This window comes from Ascidiella aspersa, chromosome 2 (assembly GCF_963924565.1).
Source record: "Ascidiella aspersa chromosome 2, kaAscAspe10.2, whole genome shotgun sequence".
NCBI lineage: Eukaryota > Metazoa > Chordata > Ascidiacea > Phlebobranchia > Ascidiidae > Ascidiella > Ascidiella aspersa.
The window spans coordinates 9,130,682-9,152,484 of record NC_139448.1 but is presented as its reverse complement, the minus strand read 5'-3'; the positions used below and the strand labels follow the sequence as shown (position 1 = coordinate 9,152,484).

At 40.0% G+C, this 21,803-nt stretch overlaps 2 protein-coding genes across 5 annotated transcripts in view; both read right to left on the bottom strand.

Moving 5' to 3' along the window:
* Positions 1-1,052: 1,052 nt before the first annotated feature.
* On the bottom strand, positions 1,053-6,559 carry LOC146163464 (uncharacterized). Its single transcript, XM_083382517.1, has 4 exons — positions 6,370-6,559; positions 3,759-3,951; positions 3,068-3,272; positions 1,053-1,454 (listed from the first exon to the last, which is right to left on the bottom strand). Exons 1-4 carry the CDS (start codon positions 6,456-6,458, stop codon positions 1,336-1,338), a joined length of 606 nt encoding a protein of 201 aa, XP_083238643.1. The 5' UTR covers positions 6,459-6,559; the 3' UTR covers positions 1,053-1,335.
* A 2,195-nt stretch (positions 6,560-8,754) lies between these two features.
* The window catches only part of LOC146163462 (uncharacterized), a 35,772-nt gene continuing 22,723 nt past the window's right edge, over positions 8,755-21,803 (bottom strand). The window contains exons 9-17 of one of the 4 annotated variants that reach the window (XM_083381900.1): positions 19,396-19,493; positions 19,096-19,154; positions 18,508-18,547; positions 18,239-18,290; positions 17,571-17,645; positions 15,954-16,012; positions 15,036-15,188; positions 13,764-13,910; positions 8,755-11,779 (exon numbers count right to left, since the gene is read on the bottom strand). In XM_083381900.1, coding sequence (XP_083238026.1) covers positions 11,651-11,779; positions 13,764-13,910; positions 15,036-15,188; positions 15,954-16,012; positions 17,571-17,645; positions 18,239-18,290; positions 18,508-18,547; positions 19,096-19,154; positions 19,396-19,493 — 812 coding nt within the window. In that variant the 3' untranslated portion in view covers positions 8,755-11,650. The remainder of the gene's footprint in view (positions 11,780-13,763; positions 13,911-15,035; positions 15,189-15,953; positions 16,013-17,570; positions 17,646-18,238; positions 18,291-18,507; positions 18,548-19,095; positions 19,155-19,395; positions 19,494-21,803) is intronic. The other 3 variants (XM_083381902.1, XM_083381903.1, XM_083381904.1) reach the window with 3 other exon arrangements.

The window sequence follows — 21,803 nt, the reverse complement described above, 5'->3', positions numbered from 1 at the left end:
GCAATTATTAAAAATAAATAAAATTTAAATAAACTTCAAACTAAGATAAGGCAAGAATAAAACTAAGATGTAAGCTGAATAATTTTCTGTAGGTAAACATAAAGTAGCTTTAAAGTACCTTATACATCTAAATACACTCAAGTTAGTATTTGAAACTAAAAGGGCGCTGGTCTAGAATCCTACCACAGTTCTAAAATCAACGCACAAAATTTGAGTTAGGGTGCGGGTTAGCGTTCGGGTGTGGGTGGGTCAAGTATTATTATATTCTTAGTTTAATAATAATACTTGACCCACCTTAACCCAAACGCTAACCCGCACCCTAACCCAAATGGTGTTTCGTTGTGGTAGGATTCTAGACCAGCGCCACTAAAAGGTATATCAAGAATAAAACCAAATTTATGTCTGTTACCTCCTTAAGATTTTTAGATCTAACGTTAAATTAAGATACCTGTGCTACGTTTTAAATATTAGAATTGCTTAAAACGTTGTTAAAACACGTAAATATCCACCGTTTACGAACTAACTTCCATTGTAAAAACCTAAACAATCTCAACAAAGTAAAAATCGAACTTGCCGCTATCTGACGTCATACAATTTTGAACCAATGGCGAATGAGCAATGGGATTGAAATCCCATGAGAGCGCATTTAAAATATGTTATCGTAATATTTGTAAGGAGCTGTAAAACCGTGGTAAAACTACAAATACAAAGTCAAGTTTGAAAGATTAAACTATATTATAATCGTTCAGTTAAACAAAACTTATGAGATGAACTTTAAACTAAATCTGTTGTAAGAAATAGATTTAGAGGCAAAATAATAAGTTTATTTTTCAAGTCACAGTTTCAAAAGCGAATCATTTAAAATTCTAAACAGTAAATAATAACGAACGAACTTGTTTTCAATCATGAAGTAATACTCAAAATAATAAAATAGTAATCTAAAAAGATAATCTAATTTATGTTTATTTAGTCAAAATGTGAGCAGTGTACGCATTTCACCAAGGTTGCTATTGGGACAACTAAAACCAGATTAATATTTTTTTTTTCTTACGTTTTGTAAAATGTTAATATTTATATGTGTAAATTATAATATGACACTAACACATTTAATTTAACCTATTTTACAAAGCTCGGAAATCTCAGAATAAAAATCGAACTCCAATTAAAGCTGGACAATTACGGTAATTAGTGCTGGAGAATTTTGCAGTCGAAAGAATGCACAAATGCGACTGGAAAAGTTCTGAAATGCCAAAAAATGTCTTTGGCACAAAGAGAAGAAGAAAATAGAAACACAAGCAATTGCGATGAATGCTTTGAATGCAGACCGATGTAAGGTTAAGCACCGATCGGACGATTTTCAAAGAATGACGTCGATTCCCATCTTCTTGGAACACCGATTGTGTTGGCGTTGACTGTTTCACGAGCCCAGGTCCCACCGTAGCGAAACTTTTGACCTGATAATTATAACAGTATTGGAGCGAATTTATAGGATTTTAGTATACGGTTAAATAAACAATGGTGTTAAGCCCGACCAGTCGACGTGTTTGTATGTTTTAAACTTGTGATTAGACTGGATGAAGTTAAACTGTAATACGAGCCTTATAAAAGTGATAGTAAGACAACTTTGAATTACATTAGGTTTTCGTGGTTTATTTAACCAACACGAAATATTGTATGATAAAAAACGTCTGTTGTGGTAAATTCTACTGCAGTATGGGTTATGTCAAAACGGGTTAACCTGATAAACGCAAATATTATTTAGAATTAAACCGATGCTACCAGAACATTACGTCAACCTTATTTAGAAATAATTTCCCAAGGTTTAGGTTTTGTTCTGACAGGTTTAGGTCTTGCTATTAAACGAAATACACGGCATTGCCCAGTTTAAATAGAATATTCACCAGTTTTCTAATTGGTAAAGGTGTTCTGTCGATGTCCTAGGTATCTTACGAATTTACCGTTGTCTGAATAAGTCTATCTGGATTTTACATGCTTGAACAAAACGTAAGAATTCAACATGCTTTATCTCCTAAATCCCTATTGCATATTACGTTGTAACATGTCCTTGTAAATTTGCTAGCCTCGTTCTACAGCCAAAACATAAACATGTAAACAAAGAATAATGTTAGGGGAAGCGTAACATTTATGTGAGGAGGCTGAAAAATGAAATTTTCCCTAAATGGCATGCCATTTTAAATTATGCCTAAACGTTACACTAACGCTACACGTTCGGTCTATACTATTTTTATAACATGTGATGCGTTTTGTGCATTTCGCTCTAATCTGAAAAAGCCTTACTGTATTGCCAAAAAGCGCTGATGCTAGCAAAATGCTTTCCCATAATGAGAGTAACACTTATGTGGTGAAGCGGTATGTAATCAACTGGCGTGGTAGCTATTATCAGCAAAATATAAACCTTTTGGCGTGAAATACTAAGGAAATCGCGTCTCAAGCGCGAGCGCAGTTTTCGAATAAAAAGGGAGTCATTTTTCCTGTCTGGGGAAAATAACGTAACACTACCAAAGCAAATCGCATTGTAAGCGAGGGCAATATTTCAAATAGATATAGTTTTTTGTCTGTCTTAATAAGGTTACTTCATTTCTATTTAAGAGTAGCGTGACGATGCTCGCTTGGACGGAGCTCTTAAAAATGGAAAATATGCTCTTTTCAATGGAGTTATGTCGTTTACTGTATCATTTTTCTCTCTTGCAACGAGCACCTTTACGGCGACCGACGAAGAAACGAAGTCAAAGAAATTTAGAGGTGTTAGGTTTAGACTTTATTTCGACTATTAGCTATCAGTATTTTTAACCTTGTTTTGAAGTGTGTCACATTCCGACCGTAATGATATTCTGAACTTATTTTATTGTCAACTCCATATAATCCTGACCCTCTATGGTAGGATACCAAACCAACATATTTACCTACCTTGGTCTAAAGGTCAAGACACCTCAAACACTTGGTATAGGTACCCACCCTTTGCCTATAGGCTTATCGTAAAGTACGCATCTTAGCTTTACGACCAGGTTTACGAGACAGGGATTTCTTTCGCTTCGAGTCAACTTACCCGGAACATAGCCAGAGTAATTGGGGATGAGGCCCCTATCGACGTGGTAGATGCGCTGGGCCGGCAACCTCTCACGGAACACTTGCTGCCTGTATCGGTCCAGGTCCTCCTTGTCGTGCCAGACGCCCTGCTTTGGGTCCGGGGTGAACCAGCGGTACATATCGCGGCACCAGGGGGTCAGTTGCCGGAAGTTCAGAGTTATTAGCTGAAAACAAATAGTAATAGCTTGTACTGATATTACAGCTGGCTATTTTTCTGATTGTATATTTACTTTTGCGTCTTTTCATGGCTGGTTCATTTAATGTGAAGTAGCAATTCCACAATTTCCATATAGCGACAATGATTATGGCATTGCTCGAATAATTTACTGGAAAAAGTTGATTGTTCCAAATCATCTCTCGGTTTGCGCGATCAAGAGCGGCACTAATGTTTTGGTGATTATAAAAACTCATTTTCCAAACTTGTTGTCTATGTTGGCAAAGGCCAAATATTTCGCTAAATTTGGGTCACCATCAAACTAGTCAAACATTGCGACAAAAAAACAGCAAAATCGGACTCAAATATAAAATAGAAGCGAACCGTGTTCCTGCTAGGTATTCCTTTAAGGCTGTTTAATTTTAAAGACCAGCCCCACAAGCCATCGTAACAAGGATCGCATTGCAGAAATAATATAGTGATGATAATTAACCACCTTTTTGTGCTTGTTAACCGGAGGCATGGTTTTGTACCCGGGAGGAGCGGTCTTGGCTCTTGGGGAGCGAGGGGATGACTCCTGGGAGGAACCCAAGGAGCTACGGGGACTCCCCCTGGGACTTCCTCGGTTTATCCCTGACGTGCCGGGTCGGACGGTGAAGTCCACGTTGCCCATGAGCGGATAGTCGTACCTGGATAAAAAAAAAAATTAAAATTTTAAACCAGTGGTTCCTTACTCAACCTTTTCTGGCCTAACCCTCCTCATTATTAGGAAATCAACTCTAGGCCTACACCAGTGGTTCCCAAACATTTTGGCTCGCGGCACACTAAAAATATCTTAAATATTTCGCGGCACACTTTTATCAGAATAACAATAGAGTCATTTTACAACCGTCCTTAATACACGGCAAACTATGTGTAAATGTCTTAATATGATTAATTTGTAATGGATAGTGCGCATTTAAGTCTAAAATGTATGCGTGTATGCCAGTTGGTAATACAAACTAACTTATTTCCAAAATTACAAAAAGATTCGCGGCACACTTGGAAATCTCTTGAGGCACACTAGTGTGCCGCGGCACATAGTTTGGGAATCACTGCCCTACACAATCGAAAAAAATACCGATTGATTAATGGGCTTTAATCTCACACAAACATCTGTAACAAAAGGCCTACCAATAGGAAAAAATAAGATTGCTAAAAATCCCAAATATCTCTCGACATCCTTGGTCAGTAGAAATGGTACCGAAGTGCCTCGGCACCCCTGTTGGGGACCACTGCTTTAAACTAATGGAATTACATTCCCCCGTTGCTCGCATCACAGACACAACCCCAGTGAAACCACGAGACATTTGTTTGAAGCAGGACTTTTAACTACAGCTGCCAATGGAGTAAATAGTAGTTAAGGACTGTTTTGCTTTTCAAATTTTGTATGTAGAGTATAGCTCTAAGAGTATTACTTTCACCCATATTTGCTTTAGTTAATAAGCCCTGGTTTAAAGGAGTTTGCTTACTCGGACTTTCGAACTTTGGATTTTACCTATGTGAATGATACTTCAAATGCTTGTTTACAGAATCGGACACGAGCAAAGAACATACCTCAAACTCAAGGCCTATTGGTACTGCATGTGCATTTGTTTTATGTATTTTTTACTTTAAATCATTCAACCGTAAAAGTTGTAAAATCTAAGGTTTATTTTCGCCAAAATACTTTATTTCTATGTTCACCAAAAACAAACCATGAAAAATCCCTAGGCGTGATCCTCTCAAAGTAATTAGCGGGTACATTCTACTCATAAACTATATTTAAAGAGGCGAGGGCTTTTACAAATTGCGTACGTGATCGCCAAAGCTTACAAATATCGTAAAAATAACCTAACGAGCTTCGGCGCCCTAAATCTGAAGAGTTAAAGAGGGCGTGTTTATTTTTTCACTAGAATTTTCCTCGCACACTCTTCCAAAACAACGCGCTAAAAGCATTTACCGAGCTTTCGGCGCTAGCAAAAGTAAACATCAAAGAAGTGTGCCTCAATCAGCAAGCCTAGCTTCGTCATTGAGTGTTCCGTGTGTCGGCGAGGATTAGTGAAACACTCGGCGGCCCCCAAAACCAACGACGAAGATGATTTTAGCTCATCCCAAGTGGTCCGAATGTTGCTTTAGGGCCGGGAAGTTAATCCGTTCGCACGACATCCCATTGTGGCCCGGGGACGCCGGATTAGCGTCTTGGCAACATCGTCCAATAAACCGACGACAATCAACTGGGACCCGCGAGCAATGGTCCAAGTTGCCCTGGAGTGTTGTTAAGGATTAACTTGCGACCTTAAAGTGTGTACTTTGCGCTACTTACCCACGAACCACGGCGCCTGTATTGATATTGAAAGCCGATTTGTAAAACAATCCGACGACACGCATTTTGTGTTGCTCGCGAGGCCTTATTGGTGTGGTCATGTGTAAAACCCCATGTTTCCCAGCCGCGAAGGTGAAGCTCTGGCTTGGCTAATTAATAAAGAACCTTTGTGTTGAATTTGTTCGTAGAAGCAAACATGTACGGAGGGTATGTCAATCAGTGGTAAAGTCAATCTCAACATAAAGAGCGTCTGCTGGGGTATTAAACACTATTTTAAACTAGTTTAAAATTCTACTAATGCGCTTGCACCCTCTTACTCGGGTTTGTTATGTGTCCCTCCCTCCAAAAAAAAATGTTTTCGTCTACATGTTGGTTTTGTACGAACTATTAATAATTGGTTTTCGGACATGCATATTATTTTTCACTTTACCGATGGAAGAAAACGGAGTAGAAACATTTTTTAAAAACTGTTAAATCCCCATTACAAGTTTCTCGACAAAAAACTGCGGTATGTTATTATGTGATTTTTTAGGGTGCGGGATATTGTTAAATTTTTAGTGTGTTAAGAAATAAAATTAAAAATATATTTGAATTCCAACAAATAATGGAAATATGTGATACACAAGGTGTAGCAGCAACGCCTAGTTTGGAAATAATTAAACTGTGCCACATGATTGATAGCTTGTGCCAGTCTTCACACAAAGCATTTTGACTGAATAAAGTTGGTAGGACAAAAAACTAGTTTTATGAACATACGACTTACGTTCCATCTTTGCTCTTGTATAGCGGGCTTGAAGTGACGTGAATGCTCTGCGATGAATACGGGTGCCCCGGTGTATTGTAGTTCGGCATATCTAATCCGTGTTAAAGCATTCGAGTAAAACAGTATCTTCTAGTAACACACACGTATTCAGAGAACACCAGTAGTTCGTTTGTGTTTTAGATCTAATTAAATGACCGACAAACATTCAAGTAATTATGCACAAATTTTAAAGAATGCACATTTGCACACTGTTCCAAAGTCGGAAAATCAGCTGACGTTTCACATAAATCCTGTGTTGACCTCACTGTACTTATGTCACTGTTTTAAAATGACTTGACTTAACTTGAGTCTTTCGGGCAAATGACTTGACGTGGACTTGAGTCATAGAGTCAAATAAGGTAAGTTGGAATTGAGTTTTATTAATCTGTTGTATGCTGGGTTTTGTTATTTTTAAATTGAGCTTTTCTCATATTCGGTTTTCCTATTTACCAATTTTAATAGTTTAATGTTTTATTTTTAAATCATTGACTTGACTTGCTTTAGTTATGATGCCTGGAAATTGATTAGTTATTTTTTAAATGACGTGACTTTGACATAACGAATTTTTAATATTACTTCACAGGAATATGAGTCATTTCAAAATAATTTATTTACAACACTACATAAGTCCACCACATCTGTTTTCATTCAAAGACATTGTCAGGCACTTCAGGGCTTACAATTTAATATTTGATATACCATCCCTTTTTATATCATTGGGTAAAATGTATAATACAGTTTTAGTATACGCCTAAAAGCAACTTTCCTAAACCCTTTCAAGGAAAGGAAAACTGAATCGAGTAAAGTTACAGATTGAATCCTCTCCTCAAACCCGATTCTGCTGAAGCATATAAGGATACCTGTATGTGTTTGCACAAATATACCCACACCAGCCTGACACAAACCTAAAAGCATATGCCTTGTATGTGTATGTTTTTATAAGATTTGTACGAGTTAAGTCTCGCTAAATTATTAATCATCCAACTTCCGGATCTCGCCTATTATGACCCTGTATACACTTGCTTGTCGTACATGCTGCCAATACAGCCACTAAAAGCGCCTGCCTCGCGTCAACCTGTTTCGGTACACTTGTAACTCTGCATTCCGCCCTTTGCCTGGCCGAGTCACCTCAAGCTGCCTGACAAGTGCGCACGCAAAGAACGACACTGTTGCCCAAACAGGATCGCCGAAGCCGGTTAAAGGACCCGTACAAAGGCGGACCGATTGCGTTCTTTGTACACATGAAACAAAAGCCTGTGACTGCGACACACACGAGCTATGATGACAGAAGCAGTCGAAAGTGGTGAAGTCTCCAGTCACGGCAAACAAGCCTCGGGTAAGTCGTGTTTGCTGTTCTGTCGCTTTCACAGCAATTCGCCCAGGTCGAGCGATCAAACAGCTTCCGTGCGGTTGCTGCTCGTGTACCTGCCAAAAATGCTTGTCCGGGTTCCGTGTTTTCGCGCATTGTGTCGCTTCGGAGAGAGCGGGTAACCCGGGTTACGGGTTTAGCGCCGGCCCATGTAAGCGGTGTCGGGTGTCATGTAGGCGTAGCGCCACCTGGCGGCAATGCGCGGATCGCGTGTCCGCCTTTTGAGACTGACGGCACTTGACAGACAAAGGCGTGCGAATAGGATCCGACACACATTTTTTCCGACAACAGGAGCGCTTACGGTGCCCTGTTGCTTCGAGTTGACTGGATTTTTGAAGGTTTAATTCGATCAGAGGGTGTACCTTTGGCTGGACTCTCCCCTTCTGTAGAGTGTAGGGACAATGCGAAGCCGGAGGATACTAACCGGTGTCCGTCGGACGGCTAATTTTAGCAGCCTAATCAGGTTATCGAGCCGGTTGCTTGCAAAAATTATATCAAGATGTTTTGCTACAGAATCGACATTTTCCGGTTCTTTAAACTGCTATACGGCTTACAACGAAAAAAAATGACAGAGAACAGCATTTATAGGTTTGAACCCCGCCTAATTACCAACCTATAGCAGGAATTCACTAGCCAATTTTTCAAAGATTTTTTTGAGAAAATACATTCGCTGGTATTTAAAGCATTCAGCAAAAAATATCCAAAACTACAATGTTAACTGTCATTTTTTCCTTTACTTGGTTGCTGTAAGTTACCAAAATAATCCTTCGAAAAAATCAAGTTCGTCGATTATTAAACCGATGAAACATTCCTAATGATACAACTGTGAAAGTGCAAAGATTTACAGACAAGTGACTAAATTAAATTTTAAAAAAGTTCTTCAAAACATTTTGAAATTTTGAATCCTTTTTTTAATTACCAAATTCCTTCACTGACTTTGCAGGAACAGCATTGACCGGTCGGTCACTAGTGGTACACAAAACGCGTTTCGTTTATTTCGTTAGATACAGGTCGAGAGTCACACGCGGCCGACCAAAGGGCCGCAGCCTTAGTGCTACAAGGGATGGCGCGAGGACACACATTCCCCGTGAAGCCTGACGAACGGCGAAAAAGCGAAAACGATCTACGAAAAAACGAACAATACTCGTGTGTCGAGGCGTTGCCGCGCGAAACGAATGCATTAACTAGTCGAAAACGAAAGAAAAGTCGGAAAGAAGAGTTCGTTCGCGTTACATACCATCGAATATCATACACAGGGGGATGAGCACCAAACAGTAGAGAAGATCCTTGTAATAAAGGCGACGTGATGGTCGTTATCTCTTATCTTGGACACAAAACGGTTTATATGAAGAAGAGACTGCGGTAATACTTGTTTGAAAAAGTGGATGAAAAACGGACGAATTGCAAATCCTGCTGTTGGCTGAGTGGTGGCCATTGTGGCCACGTTACAGCCACCAAAGGTATCCCTAACGAACGCATAGGGCTTATAGGTCGAGTCGACACAATAATAACGTTTTGGGCATATTTGAATTCACAAAGGTTTAAAAGCGAACGTGGAATTTTGGGATAAAAACGTCTCGGTTAAGTCTTTTAAAGATTGTGGTGGTCTAGGTATTTTTTATATCTGCCCAAGATTATTTCCAGGCCGAAAACGCGGTCTTTGATCACTTACTACCCCGGTCTAAACGCCTACAAGACAGAACGTATATTTCCACTTAAATCGTTAACAGATACAATCCTATTTTTCGGACAACGCACGCTATATACCAGTGTTTCTCAACCCGTAGTCTCATTGGAGTCCGTGCAAGGGCCATGGGAGTTCATGGGCACATTAACCTTGCATTTTTATCGACTACTATTTGTTAAAACTGCAAATTACATGTTAAAAAATAAATGGAATTGTGTCCATAAATTACAGTTTTTAATTTTAAATTACTGATCAGTGTCGGAAAAAAACTATTTTTTCCCTATTACTTGATTTTGCGAACACTTTTACTAATAGAAAATTAGTCCGTTTGACAAAAAATTTGAGAACCACTGCTATATACCATTGTATGACATGCCCTGTTGTTTCATCGTTTACCATTTAGGTTTTATATTGATTTTGACAAGGAAATTTGACTCCGTCGAACGCTTCAGCCAAGTGGTTTTACATTTTAAACGACATTAAATGCGAATACAACGCAAAGATCAGCATAAAAATCGAATGAACGGATTTAAAGTAAAACGATATATGAGAGAGCGATTCTTGTACGGACACTGTAAAATACAGGTATAGGTCATAGGCCAAAACGGATTGTTTACACACCAAAGGCCAGCCTACATTTTTGGGGGTTCAGTTTGAAAGTCCAGTTAAAATATGGCACAAAACAGGGCGTTAGTAGGGGGGCTGCTGCTTCCTGAATTGGCCGTTTTTACTGGGCAATCAAAATCCGAAAGTTCGAACTACCAACTATCAGTAGCTTTTTCGACACGTTGAACAAATGGGGGCTACAATTTTGCGTCTGAAGTTCTAAGCTACGTGCGTACCTCGAAAGAGAACCGTCGGCGGCTCCGACAATATATACAAAGCGCTGTACAAAAAAGCGAAAAGACACGACGTTATATGTAGATAGAAATGCGTGGCCGGTCAAGAAAACGCAAGAAGCGTTAAGCAGAGACGTATATGCTCGCGCGGTCGAATTAAATAAGTCGAAACAGCGACAGGTTGCATCACAGTGACCACACTGTGCGTGCTTGTGTGTGTGTGAGTGAGTGTGCTTGCGAAAGCGCGCGGGTGTTTCAAGGGTTACGAAACGGTGTTAGGAAATGCTCAATTGTTAGGGAACTGTTTTGCCGTTTGATCTGTAAAACCGAAAAGTCGGGTTGCTTACACGGGCAGCGAACCCAGCGTACAGCAGTAAAAAAATACGATGTTTTTGCGGCTACAATATAAGCCCGTCCGTATCACTAACCTGTTCAATTGCATAACGCTCGTAATTCAAACGCTGTGTTTAGCGTGTTTATTACGGATGCTCGATACAACGTATTTATGTCAATACCGATCATGTATATATACCAAATGCCCCCTAAGAAAAAAAATTAGCGTATTTCGGTAAATTTAGTTTAGGGCAACGTTCGAAGCGCGTAAAGGTATAGCGAGAAGACGCGGGCGAGTTTACAAACTTGCAGCACATGAAGCGGACGTGACAAAAAGGTTTTCTGCCATTCAGTTGCTAAAGTAAGGTAGTTAGGTTGTTCCGATGCTTTGAAGTGTAAGTAAGGCAAGGTCAAGTAAATAGTGGACATCTTTTCATTTTATTTTGGGTATATTTTTTTTAAGTGTACAACACAGCGTTCTTGAACCAGACATAACTCGACTTAAATGTACTTGAAATATCGTACATTTGCCAGACAAGGGCTGTCTTTTTAAGGATGTTAAACAAATAACACTTGCGTCTTGTTTTGTCCCAAAAAGCGTTGAAATGTTACATGCGATATCATTCTTTTTAGTTTGTCGCTCTAAAATTCCGCAACAGGTTAAAAGGTATACTACTACTGAAGCTCTGATGGTTCAACGTTCGGCAATGATTTAGGTCTTTGTCAAAAAAGCTCAATTATTAAAGACGAATGTTGTAAAACTGGTCGCTGGTTAATTAGTTTAACTCAAACTATTTTAGTGTTATTAACGGGTTGTTCGCGAAGCTCATTCAAGCTACGTGTGAGTATATGTTTTTACGTTAAAAAAACGCGCAGGTTCTTGGCTAGGCGAGAAAAGGGCTTTTCATTCCAAGTGTGCGAGCTGACTATGCGGGTTGGCGCCGTGGCGTCTTTTAAGGGGCTTCGCGGGCCCCGACGCGCCATGGCGCCAGGGGCGTCTGGTTCCGCGCCGGATCACGACATAAAAGGGAATTCCCCGCCGACGGTACCATTTCCGTCCCCGTCTTTTGCCTCGAACCTCTTGGCTTCCTGTTGCATGGTCTCTTTGATCTTCAAGATGGCCGCCGACTCGTTGTGCGTCTGCTGACGGGACGTGACGTCAGAGCAGGCGTGACGTCACGAGGTGCGCACGACGTCATGATGAGGGAGGGCACGGGGGGCATGCGACGGTTGGTTAGTTGAGCGACGAAAGCGAGCATTCGACAGGCAGAGGAGGCACAATGCATATTGAGGGACATGGAAAAAACAACAAGGAACACCGGGTTAGTGGTTTGACCATGTACAATATACAGCCTCGTGTTACTGAAGTTTTATGTTTAGTCACAAGTTTTAGGCGAAGACGACATGTTTGTTATGGTAAAAGCCGAGCAAGAACACCACACGCTATGTAATAGACAGCTTGCTTTCGTTGCCTGAGCGAAATTTGGTATTAGTCCTTATAACAGCTAGGGAGATTTCAGATCACAATCGTAGTAATTTTAATAAAAAAGACTTTTTATGTTATTATGTTAATATTGATATTGCCAAAAGGTTAGAAATAGAAAAGCATAATTGATATTTTTCAGTATGTTGACCTAAGTAATATTAAAATAGCTGAGACAGGAATTAAGGCAAGAGGTAAACAAATACTTCCTTCGTTTCGTAAAAATAGTCGCGATTTGTTCGCGGCTCTAACGTTAATTTATTTTTTAGTCATTTTTGTTTAAATAGACACGAATGGATCGCGGGGTTAACACAGGTAAGGTACAAAAAAAGCACACACAGCGAAACATGTCAATATCGGATGCAAATGCACATGCAGCTGCCTTCTTTCAAACTTCGCGGAGTCGAATCTTCGCTCAAAGGCTTCCAACATCGAAGAAGAAGAAAATACTTTCACGAAAATCGGGTTTTATTCAAGTCGAAACGACGAGAGACGCGTCTCAGAAAAAAAGCGGCAACCAAAGCGAGAAGTTGGGCCGCTGATCACAACGGCTTATGTACAAAATATAGGACGACCGAGCGTGGGAATAAATATTGAAGACAGGCCACTCCCGACGGCGCAAGATTAGCTGTGCGTGATTTCCGAGTGTCCATTAAAATAGAAATCACTATTTTGGACACTATTCAGGGCTATTTTATTGGACGGCATTATGTGTGGTGTTTATCTGCCATTCGTCAGAGTGATTAGCATAAGAAGCAAAGTTAAAATTTAAGCGACCGGCGAGAGGAAATCTAACTGTTTTACCAATCGAGTTAAGGCAGTTAATAACAGCTACGTATTTTTCTATATGTATTCACCAATTAGTAATACATTCCGCGTGACATAACAGTGCGATGCGACCACACAGAAGACGTTTCTGTAGATACTCTTTAGACCAGGGGTGGGCAAACGTTTCATTCTTAGGCCAAAGCCAGAAAGGTCTCCGCGGGTCGTTAAATTTTAACTGACAATTATATTCTAAAATGTGTAATTTTTAGCCTGAAAAGATGCCCTTAAAATACAAACACCTTAGATGCATGAACACGATATTTGCGCATGGTCGAAATATTTCAGTATTTATTTAGTCGAAATAGCCAAATAATATAAGGAACGGGCTCATGTTTGGTTTGAAAATAAGATGGCGGGCCAGATGCTTTTTATTGGCCTGCGGGCTGTAGGTTGCCCAAGCCCAATGTCCACCCCTGTTTTTAGACCTTTCTGGCGTAAATAAGGCCAGCCATTTTATAGCATTTTACGACTGATAAATAAAATCGCCGAAAAGTCATCTACAGTCTCTCAATTTAAAGGTAAATTTGGTTAATTAATTTGTTAACGCTTTACAAAATGTCCTTGAGTAGAGCTCGGACGCTCGGTGTATTTACAACATTACAAAACGCGGCTCGGTGTCAGAAAGAAACGAAAAAGGATCGGGCGCCTTAACAGGGAGGACCAGGCGTTCGATCGTTTTCGGGAAGGGCGACCGCCTCGCTTGCAGGCCTTTTACGTCACGCAATGATGACGTCACGAGCGCAGGAAGCGCGTCAGAGTGTGGCGCGCGGCGTCCGGCCGTCGTCAGTACGATCCCATCTGCGGGTTGCTACTCACGTTCTCGCTGAAGCCGGGCACCATGCCGAACGCCCCGTCGTCGCCCTCTTGCGGCGTGTGAGGCGCGCCGCCCGGTCCGCTAGGTGGACCCATCTGCGGCGGAGCGGGACCCGCCATGTTGTTCATCGACATGCTGCTGGGCGAACTCTGGAAATGTAGGAGAAATGGTGATGTTGACCTGTTTAAGTGTTCTCGCGTGGTAATTTAGGTCTTAGCTTTTCAACCTTAGGGCACCATAAATAGAGTATAAACCAGCCTTTCTTAACCTGGGGTAAATTTTTTCGTTTTAGGGGGTAAATAAGCTATCAATCAAAAGCCTCACATCAGCTGACAGGACAAAAAGTGTGCAAGCCGTAGGTATTGGTGGCCTACCTTCCTAGTTCAGATTAACTGCTAAGTTAGCCTATAGTAGCCTATTAATTCTTTATAATCTAGTGTCGATAACATTATTTTTCGCGATGATAGCTATTTTAGTTAATTGGCAAAATCCTTATCTCTTAGTAACTTCATTGTCATCTCCTCCTACTCAACTAGAAATGCTTAAGATCGGTTTTCAATATTTTTTTCTGGTTGATAAAATATTTAACAAATGTTTTAAACATCATAAATGCCAAATTTGAAAATTCCCAATATTCCCATTATTCCCGGGTCCTTCAAAATTCCAGGAAAGTTTCCCAAATTCCCGGAAACTTTCCACCCCTTTACAACCCTATAAAACATACAAAAAAGGTTAAGAACCCCTGGTATAAACGGTGCGCATCACCACGTTCGATAAGTGGTTTAATGCAATTTCACAACAAACGAAACTGAAAAAAATCGAAAAGCACATAAATGCCCACAATGCAGGAAAACTTTCCGATTTGGTGCACTGTGAAAGTGTAGAAAATTTAAACAAGAAGTAAGCCAAAAGTTAAATACAAAACAATTTAAAATATACGCGACACTCTTGGAGTTTTATAAACAATACAAAAGGGTGCCGCGGAATTTCCCAACTCCGGTTGGGAATCACTGGTTTACTAAAAAATGTAACTAAAATTCAGGGCGATTTTAAAATAACGCGATTTTTTTTTACTTATAACTATCATTTTTATTGTTTATATTCGGAAAAACAGCATATACTTTCGAATTAGTTTTTTTAGCAGAAATAATGATGCTGTTTTTGGCGTAGCCGCAGTATCCTGCATTTCAATAAGGTTGTTGTAGATATTTTTAACCGTTGTGGCTCTTTTGGATCTATTTATTTCAGATTACAAAAGAGAATAACAAACTAACCTTGGGCATCCCGTCCATCATGGAAGTATCGGGGCCGGTTCCGTTCATTCCGTTCAGGGGCTGCACCATATTCGGGGTCGACACCGACATCGGGGCTCCCCCGGAAATCGGCATCGAGGTCGGGGGGATGGGGCCATCTTGACCCCCCGGGTACTACAAACACAATTACGTCATTATGGTTGCTGCATATCGCAAAACATGTTTTTAAAGTAAGGTAAAGCTTTAAGTATCCTCTGTTCAGTTACTTAATAGTAAAAAAACACAAAAAAAACACAAAACAAGTAAGAAAGGGACAGATAAATCGTATAAAAGTTTAAAGATATTTTAAATTCATGTTTGAAAAAGCATAATTTTAATCATATGAACAGCGCTCACAAAAAATCATACAATTTGCGAATGAGGAGTTTACTTTTTGATAAAAATTACTTGAACACAAAAATCAAACGAGATTCAAACTTTCTCCCATTGGTTACAAGCGCTAGTAGATTCTCCGGATGGAAATTCGAATCTAATCAAAGCTCCTAATGATTAAACCAAAATTTAAAATATTAGATGCTAACTTTCAGGGTAGCCCCCAAGAGCGATTTATTCAAAGAGAGATGCATTACAAATGTTCCAGAGGCAGGTAGCAACATTATTGCTCTTAGGCGGCGTAATTCGAAAATTCGATTGCCATTTAATTAAATACAAACGCGGCGATGACATGAACAATTAAAGTTGAACACTCATTAAATGTCAGCTACTTTGTGATAAAAAACATAGGTGTGCACAGCGTACAATGTTAAAGATTATACCAGAATAAACAATTAGTATTTTTTAAGTTGGTGAGCGGTTTGATCATTGCCGCGATTATAAAAATGTGATAAATGCTTCTTTTTCTTGAAACTCAACAAACTTGACATTACGATCGGGGCTTACCGATTGTGACATTTGCGGGTGAGGAAGGGGTTTTCCCATGTAATCAGAATTCATCGGATCTGCACGAGACAAAACGAACAGTACTTAAAAAAACACCCATGCCAGTTTCGTTTCTTTAAAAAAATCACGACAACTGACTCGCTAAAGGTGAGAGGCCTAACAGAATGTGACGCTGAAGGTTAAAAAATTACAAATAAATTATAGGCAAAAGCTGAAATTACGCACAGAAATTACTTTTTTTAACTATACCGATGATCACTACAGCAAATTACTAGCCCGCAGTTGAACCGTAAAACACACGAAAATGCACGATCGAAAATAACAACACAGGAATTAACAATATATTATTAATATTACTTCATGCATTTCAGCAGCCGGTTAGGGCAGAATTACGACAAAAAGGGTTGCGATTAGTGTTTCGCGGGCCACGGCATGCCCCTTAGCATTTCGCACGTGTTAAACCTTGCACGCGTTGCATTAATACACTGTTTCTCAACCTTTTTTTGTAACGACCCAAGTACAAAGAGCAGTTATAACAACAAATGCCTTCTTATTTTTTGAGCCAATTATTTTCACTGAAACTTTTGCAAGAGAACAATACATAGGACATTGGCGTAAATGATTCAAATCAAATCATTATGAGCAATGTCTACGTATTACATCCACAATTTTTTTTGAAGTATTGGCGAACGTTTTATCAGAACCAATTACAACAAATCTAACCATATAAAAATTTTGTAGCCGGCGACTAAATTTCGAATCGCGACTCATGGGTTGAGAAACACTGCATTAATATGTAGCAAGCGATGGATTGGTCGATTCGGCCCCGGGTTAGAACCAGTATACGTGCAGGATTGGCATGCCACACAGCACATAGCCCGTTTACGCCGGTTGCGTGTTATACGAGGTGCTCTGCTGACGGGGGTTCTTAACCTTTTCACACTTGGCATTGAAATTGGTAAAAAGAAAGCAATTTATTTAAATTGTAGTGACGTAGTGTTATGCTTTTTTTATTTTGAATGCATATGTTGGATGCTTTTGTGTCTCCGTGAAGAACAACAACAATACCGTTTTGACCCGAAAATGCACTGGGTAGATATTTTTGACAGGTTTGGCGCCAAAGGGTTATTTTTAATTTTTAATGTATTGGGTATTTTTTCATGTCTCAGCAGGAAGCACAATGCTAAATTTCGTGACTGTAAAATTGGGCGATATTTCGTTTTTTAACCAAAGAATGGTTTTGGGAGGTATTACAGTATCTTTGTGATTCCAGAAATACAACACTCAACCGGCCATCCAAAAAGGTTACAATTGTATCTTTTGTTAAATCCGATTATGCCTTGAGTAGATATTTTTTTGTGTCTTTGTAAGAATACAACAATATTTTGTACTGGCGCTAAACATGAAATGTTCTTGTTTCTTGATCTATCAAGCGTTTTGGAAATATTTTTTTGTCTTCTTACTTCAAACAGGACAATTTAACGATATTTTACTGGCAATGCAGTGCATATAAGCATTATTACTGTGTGTCAGGTTAAGAACCCCCTATGCTTCGATTCGACTGCTACTCAACGGATTAGGGGTTAGAAATCCCCACAGCTCACATCGCTCGGTCACCTGGATTCTTTGGGTCGTGGGGCAGTGGGGGGAAACGGCTCGGATGGGGCCCGGGGTGCATATGGGGCCTGGGGCCTATATTGCAGCATAGGTTGTAAGGGTTGGTATTTGTAATATAGGTTTTAAGGGTTGGCAACTATAATACTCGGCGATAATCAATATAAAGAAAACGTATTAAGCATATCAAGCACCATATAAACAATATAGCATTTTGAACGTTTTGAATATCTTTACATTTATTTTTAACATTTGTAAGATGTATTTCTGTATGGGCTTTGACGTTCTTACTACGTCCTACTACAACCTCCAACCACTATGCTCCAATGTGCCAAAAACAAAATAGAGTTTAGCGAGAGAGCAAGCGCCAATTTGACTAAAATTGGCATAGATAGCATTTAGGCAAAACTTAGGGATAGTAAACTGTTTTGAGAAAATTTATCTCAGCAGATTGACACGATATCAACGCAATCTAGAAAATAGACTGATAAACAAAATCTTTAAAGAGCGTAACCAACGTTTTTATATATTATATTAAGGCAATAAAGTGACAAAATCGTGATTCCAGCATAGGCATGTCGGTGAGGTGAGAACATCCATGTGACAATGAATGAACTAGAAAACAATATGGCGTAATAAAACAATTAAAAGTCAGAAAACGTGGGTTTTACCTTGGGGGCTTCGCATAATCGGGTTTCCTGGGGGGCCGCCTGTGGGTGGACCCTAAATGCAAAACAAAATGTAAGATGCGTTTAAAAACAACTCGAACGTTAACATTTTATGCTTGTTTATAGCGAAATAGGCACAGGTAAACGTATACAACATCATCTGAGGATTAGAGTTAGACGGCGAGTTTGCTGCACGATTGCTTCCCAATATAGCTGCAAGGTTACCGCCAACTTCGTTTTAATCGTATTTACAGCAACAGTAGTTCACTTACGACAGGTCCGGACGGGTTGGGCCACCCTGGGCGCGCGTGCCTGCAAAACAACGCACAACAATTAGCGCGCTGAGCTCCATCAATGCACGCCAAAACAAAAGGAATGATACTGCATATGGTTTCGCGTTAGGTACAAGCGATGCTTTATTGGCACAAACAACATGAAAAATAAATGCGGTCCTGGTTTCAACTTTTGGTTGACTTAGCTTGTGTGGCCACTGGCCATGCAAAAAAAAATCGTCATAACAATAGATGAAACATAAAATTTAAGTCAAAAGTAGGAATTTTAATAGTTATGCTTTAATAGCTATGAAGATCCTTTTTTACCATTTTTTATGCCATTTTTAAGGCGATCTGTTCTTAAGATTGTAAATTAAACATAAGGTGAAAAAAAAGGCTCAAAGCATGATGATAAACACATGGAAGGGTCGGGCGTGGCTAGGTTTGATAACTTTTTTGTAATTGTTTTTTTTAACACATTATAAACTCTGAAACGAGTACGACGGTAGAGCTATACGACGATTCAAAGTAACATGCCATATTCTATGAAAATAATGACATGGATCACGTTAAACAATGCGAACTTACATCGGCATCGGCATCCCGCTGTGACCAGGTATTGTGCTGGCTGGCATGCCTCGGAAATGCTGCAACAAAACACATGTAAAGATCACACAAAACGCACCAGGTGACATTTATAGAAACTTTGTTGCGGCTGAGACGCAATTGTCCAAGTATAATTTACAGTTGTCAAGTTTTACAAATATAAATCATTTAGCTTGCCGTCGGGCTGCTTAAATTTAGATGTTTGAATTTTTTTTTAAATTACATACATTTAGAATGCGTGATATCACTAAAAAAAAAAAAAAAAAAAAAAAAAACACTCACCTGGGGAAACTGGTCCGATCCGCCCCACCCTGGCCCCATGGGTCCGCCGGGCATTCCCCTGGGGTGAACCATCCGGGTCATCGGCACCATCTGGGGTCCTGCAACAAAACAGTTTACGGGTAAGTACGGTAACTTTAGCAAAACCCGAAGCTAAATACGCGATACTGAGAAACGACATCGGAGGTACATGATTTAGGTGTTAAAGCACCAATAATAAAAAACAACAACAACGAAAGAATGAGGATTAGTTACCTTGATAGTGTAAAACAAGGACATAGCAGTTTAGGATCTAAGGCGAACGCAACTGGAAAACCTTTAGAACGGATATTTGCAATTGGGCGTATCACTTCACGCACTGCGTGCTGTGCCTAAGGCCACACAAGTGGATTTAGTTATCTAATGGCTCTACAACGTTTCTGTTGTGGGAGTCAACGGATAACATTTGGCCATATTATGTGGCTTTCCTAATTGGCTAGTTTAAGGCGTTTCTCAACGCAGACAAGAAAATAACAGTCGACACTAAATTGAGGTTTATATGAATTGATACAGGAGCGTTAATGGATCCTCTGTGTAAAAGGCTTTAAAGTAAGACGTAATGACCAAAACTTTAAAGTAGGACGTAATGACGGAATAATTTAATTTCGCCCTGGTATTGGCGTGGGACTACGAACAGGGGGGTGGGCTGGTGGCAGTGTTTCCACATGAAAGGTTTGGGATGCGTAATGGCAACACAGACATTTCGGAAGGGCGACATCTGGTAATAGAAGCCAGGCTGCTGTGTAAAGTGCACGGGGTCTTCTGTAACTCTGTGGAATCTTTTTAGTAAGGTAAATTTTTGATTTTATTTTAATTTCGCAGATCTTTATTTTAGCTGAACCATTTTGAACAGCAGTACTGCCTTAAGAAGATTGCATCGGGTTCGATTAATGGCTATGTACATAGTCGACAACAAGCATGTCAGTTTAGTTGGCATTGCTTTGTGAACAATATGGTTTCAAGCAATCCATAATAATATAAAGAAGGGCATTTAAACAAGAATATTTAACCAGAAAAGTATTACGCGTAGAAAGCGACACTCGACAATATTTATTTACTTCCGCTCTGAAAGCATTTAGCGCTCTAAAAACAACCCGCATTCAAGTGCCAGTTAAAAAGCCCGGATCCGGCGCGATACGGGTCCAACTCCAAAGCCACTTCTGCCCGTAATAATCGTCAGTCGACTAAACGAGGCGTCTTGCGTCGTTGATCCCCAAGTTCTGGGATATTTCCCTCGAGAAATAGAAGCGAAGTAGCGATAAACGCGGCGGGCGCCTAAGCTGGCGGCAATAAGCGCTCTCGGCGCCGGGCTGAGCTTTGTTTTTTGGGCTGCGCAAAGCCTATTTGCGATGCCCGTGCCGCCGAACCGTGCGCTGACGATAACACTTGCCATGTTGGCTTTACGTGACTAGCAACGGCGAACGGTCTGTTCCGGGTTGGAAAAGGGATTAGGAGTAACGACGGCCGTTTAAAAGGGTCATTAGTTTTTCATTAGTTTTGTGTGGTGCGAGTACCTTTCAATCCGAGATTAAAACTATTTTTTACAGACTCTGGGTACTTGTAATCAGTCGCTGTAGCAGTTATTATTTTCTGAACCTTTAAGCAACGATATACTTTGATCAAGTCTGTCTGTTTGTTTTATTATATGATCCGCTTAGTATTAGAAACTTTTCAATTATTAGGGAAAGACTGTCCCCCTTAAAGGTAAATCTTGACAAGTGAACAGGAGAGACAAAAAACAAAACAATCAATTGGATAACCAGGAAAATATTATTTAAAATAAAAGACAAAAAATATTTTTGGACAAAAAGGATAAAGATCATGTCGAGTAAAGCAGTGTTGCAATTTCCAGCACACTTGTTGCGACCAGAAAAAACTTTCCGGGGCCTGTTTATTTAAACATCCGAATGACAGATTTACAAAGCAATATATAGAGCAAATTATTCTACACCGGGAAAACATGTCGACGACCACAATAAAAACGACAAAACCGCCAATCTGCGGCCCAATATCTTGCGATAGAGGTGCTAAAATAACAGCCCTGTGCAAAAGAGCGGTCTGTTAAAGTGATCTGTAACACAAAGGGCTCGTTCCAGAGAACACCTTCAATTGTCGCGTCACAGGGGCAACGGTGACGCGACAATGGGCGATTCAAGGGCTGATGGCAATGAATGTAGCCCGAGGATGAGAAAGATGGAAGTGTATTTCAAGAACAGTGTAAACACAGTAGGGGCGGATAAGAAAATGAAGACCACAGCCACCCAGCAATACGTTTTACATGGTTATAGAGTATTTCCTGTTAGAATTAGTCGCTGCCAAACAGAATACATGGTTATGTGTCTTACAACATAGCAAAGTTTATGGTTTTACTT

Coding starts and splice junctions, on each gene's coding strand:
- LOC146163464 (XM_083382517.1), bottom strand. CDS start 6,458: ATGCCGAACTACAATACACCGGGGCACCCGTATTCATCGCAGAGCATT. Junction 3,952..6,369: donor TACAAGAGCAAAGATGGAAC/GTAAGTCGTATG, acceptor TTTTTTATCCAG/GTACGACTATCCGCTCATGG. Junction 1,455..3,067: donor TTACTCTGGCTATGTTCCGG/GTAAGTTGACTC, acceptor TATAATTATCAG/GTCAAAAGTTTCGCTACGGT.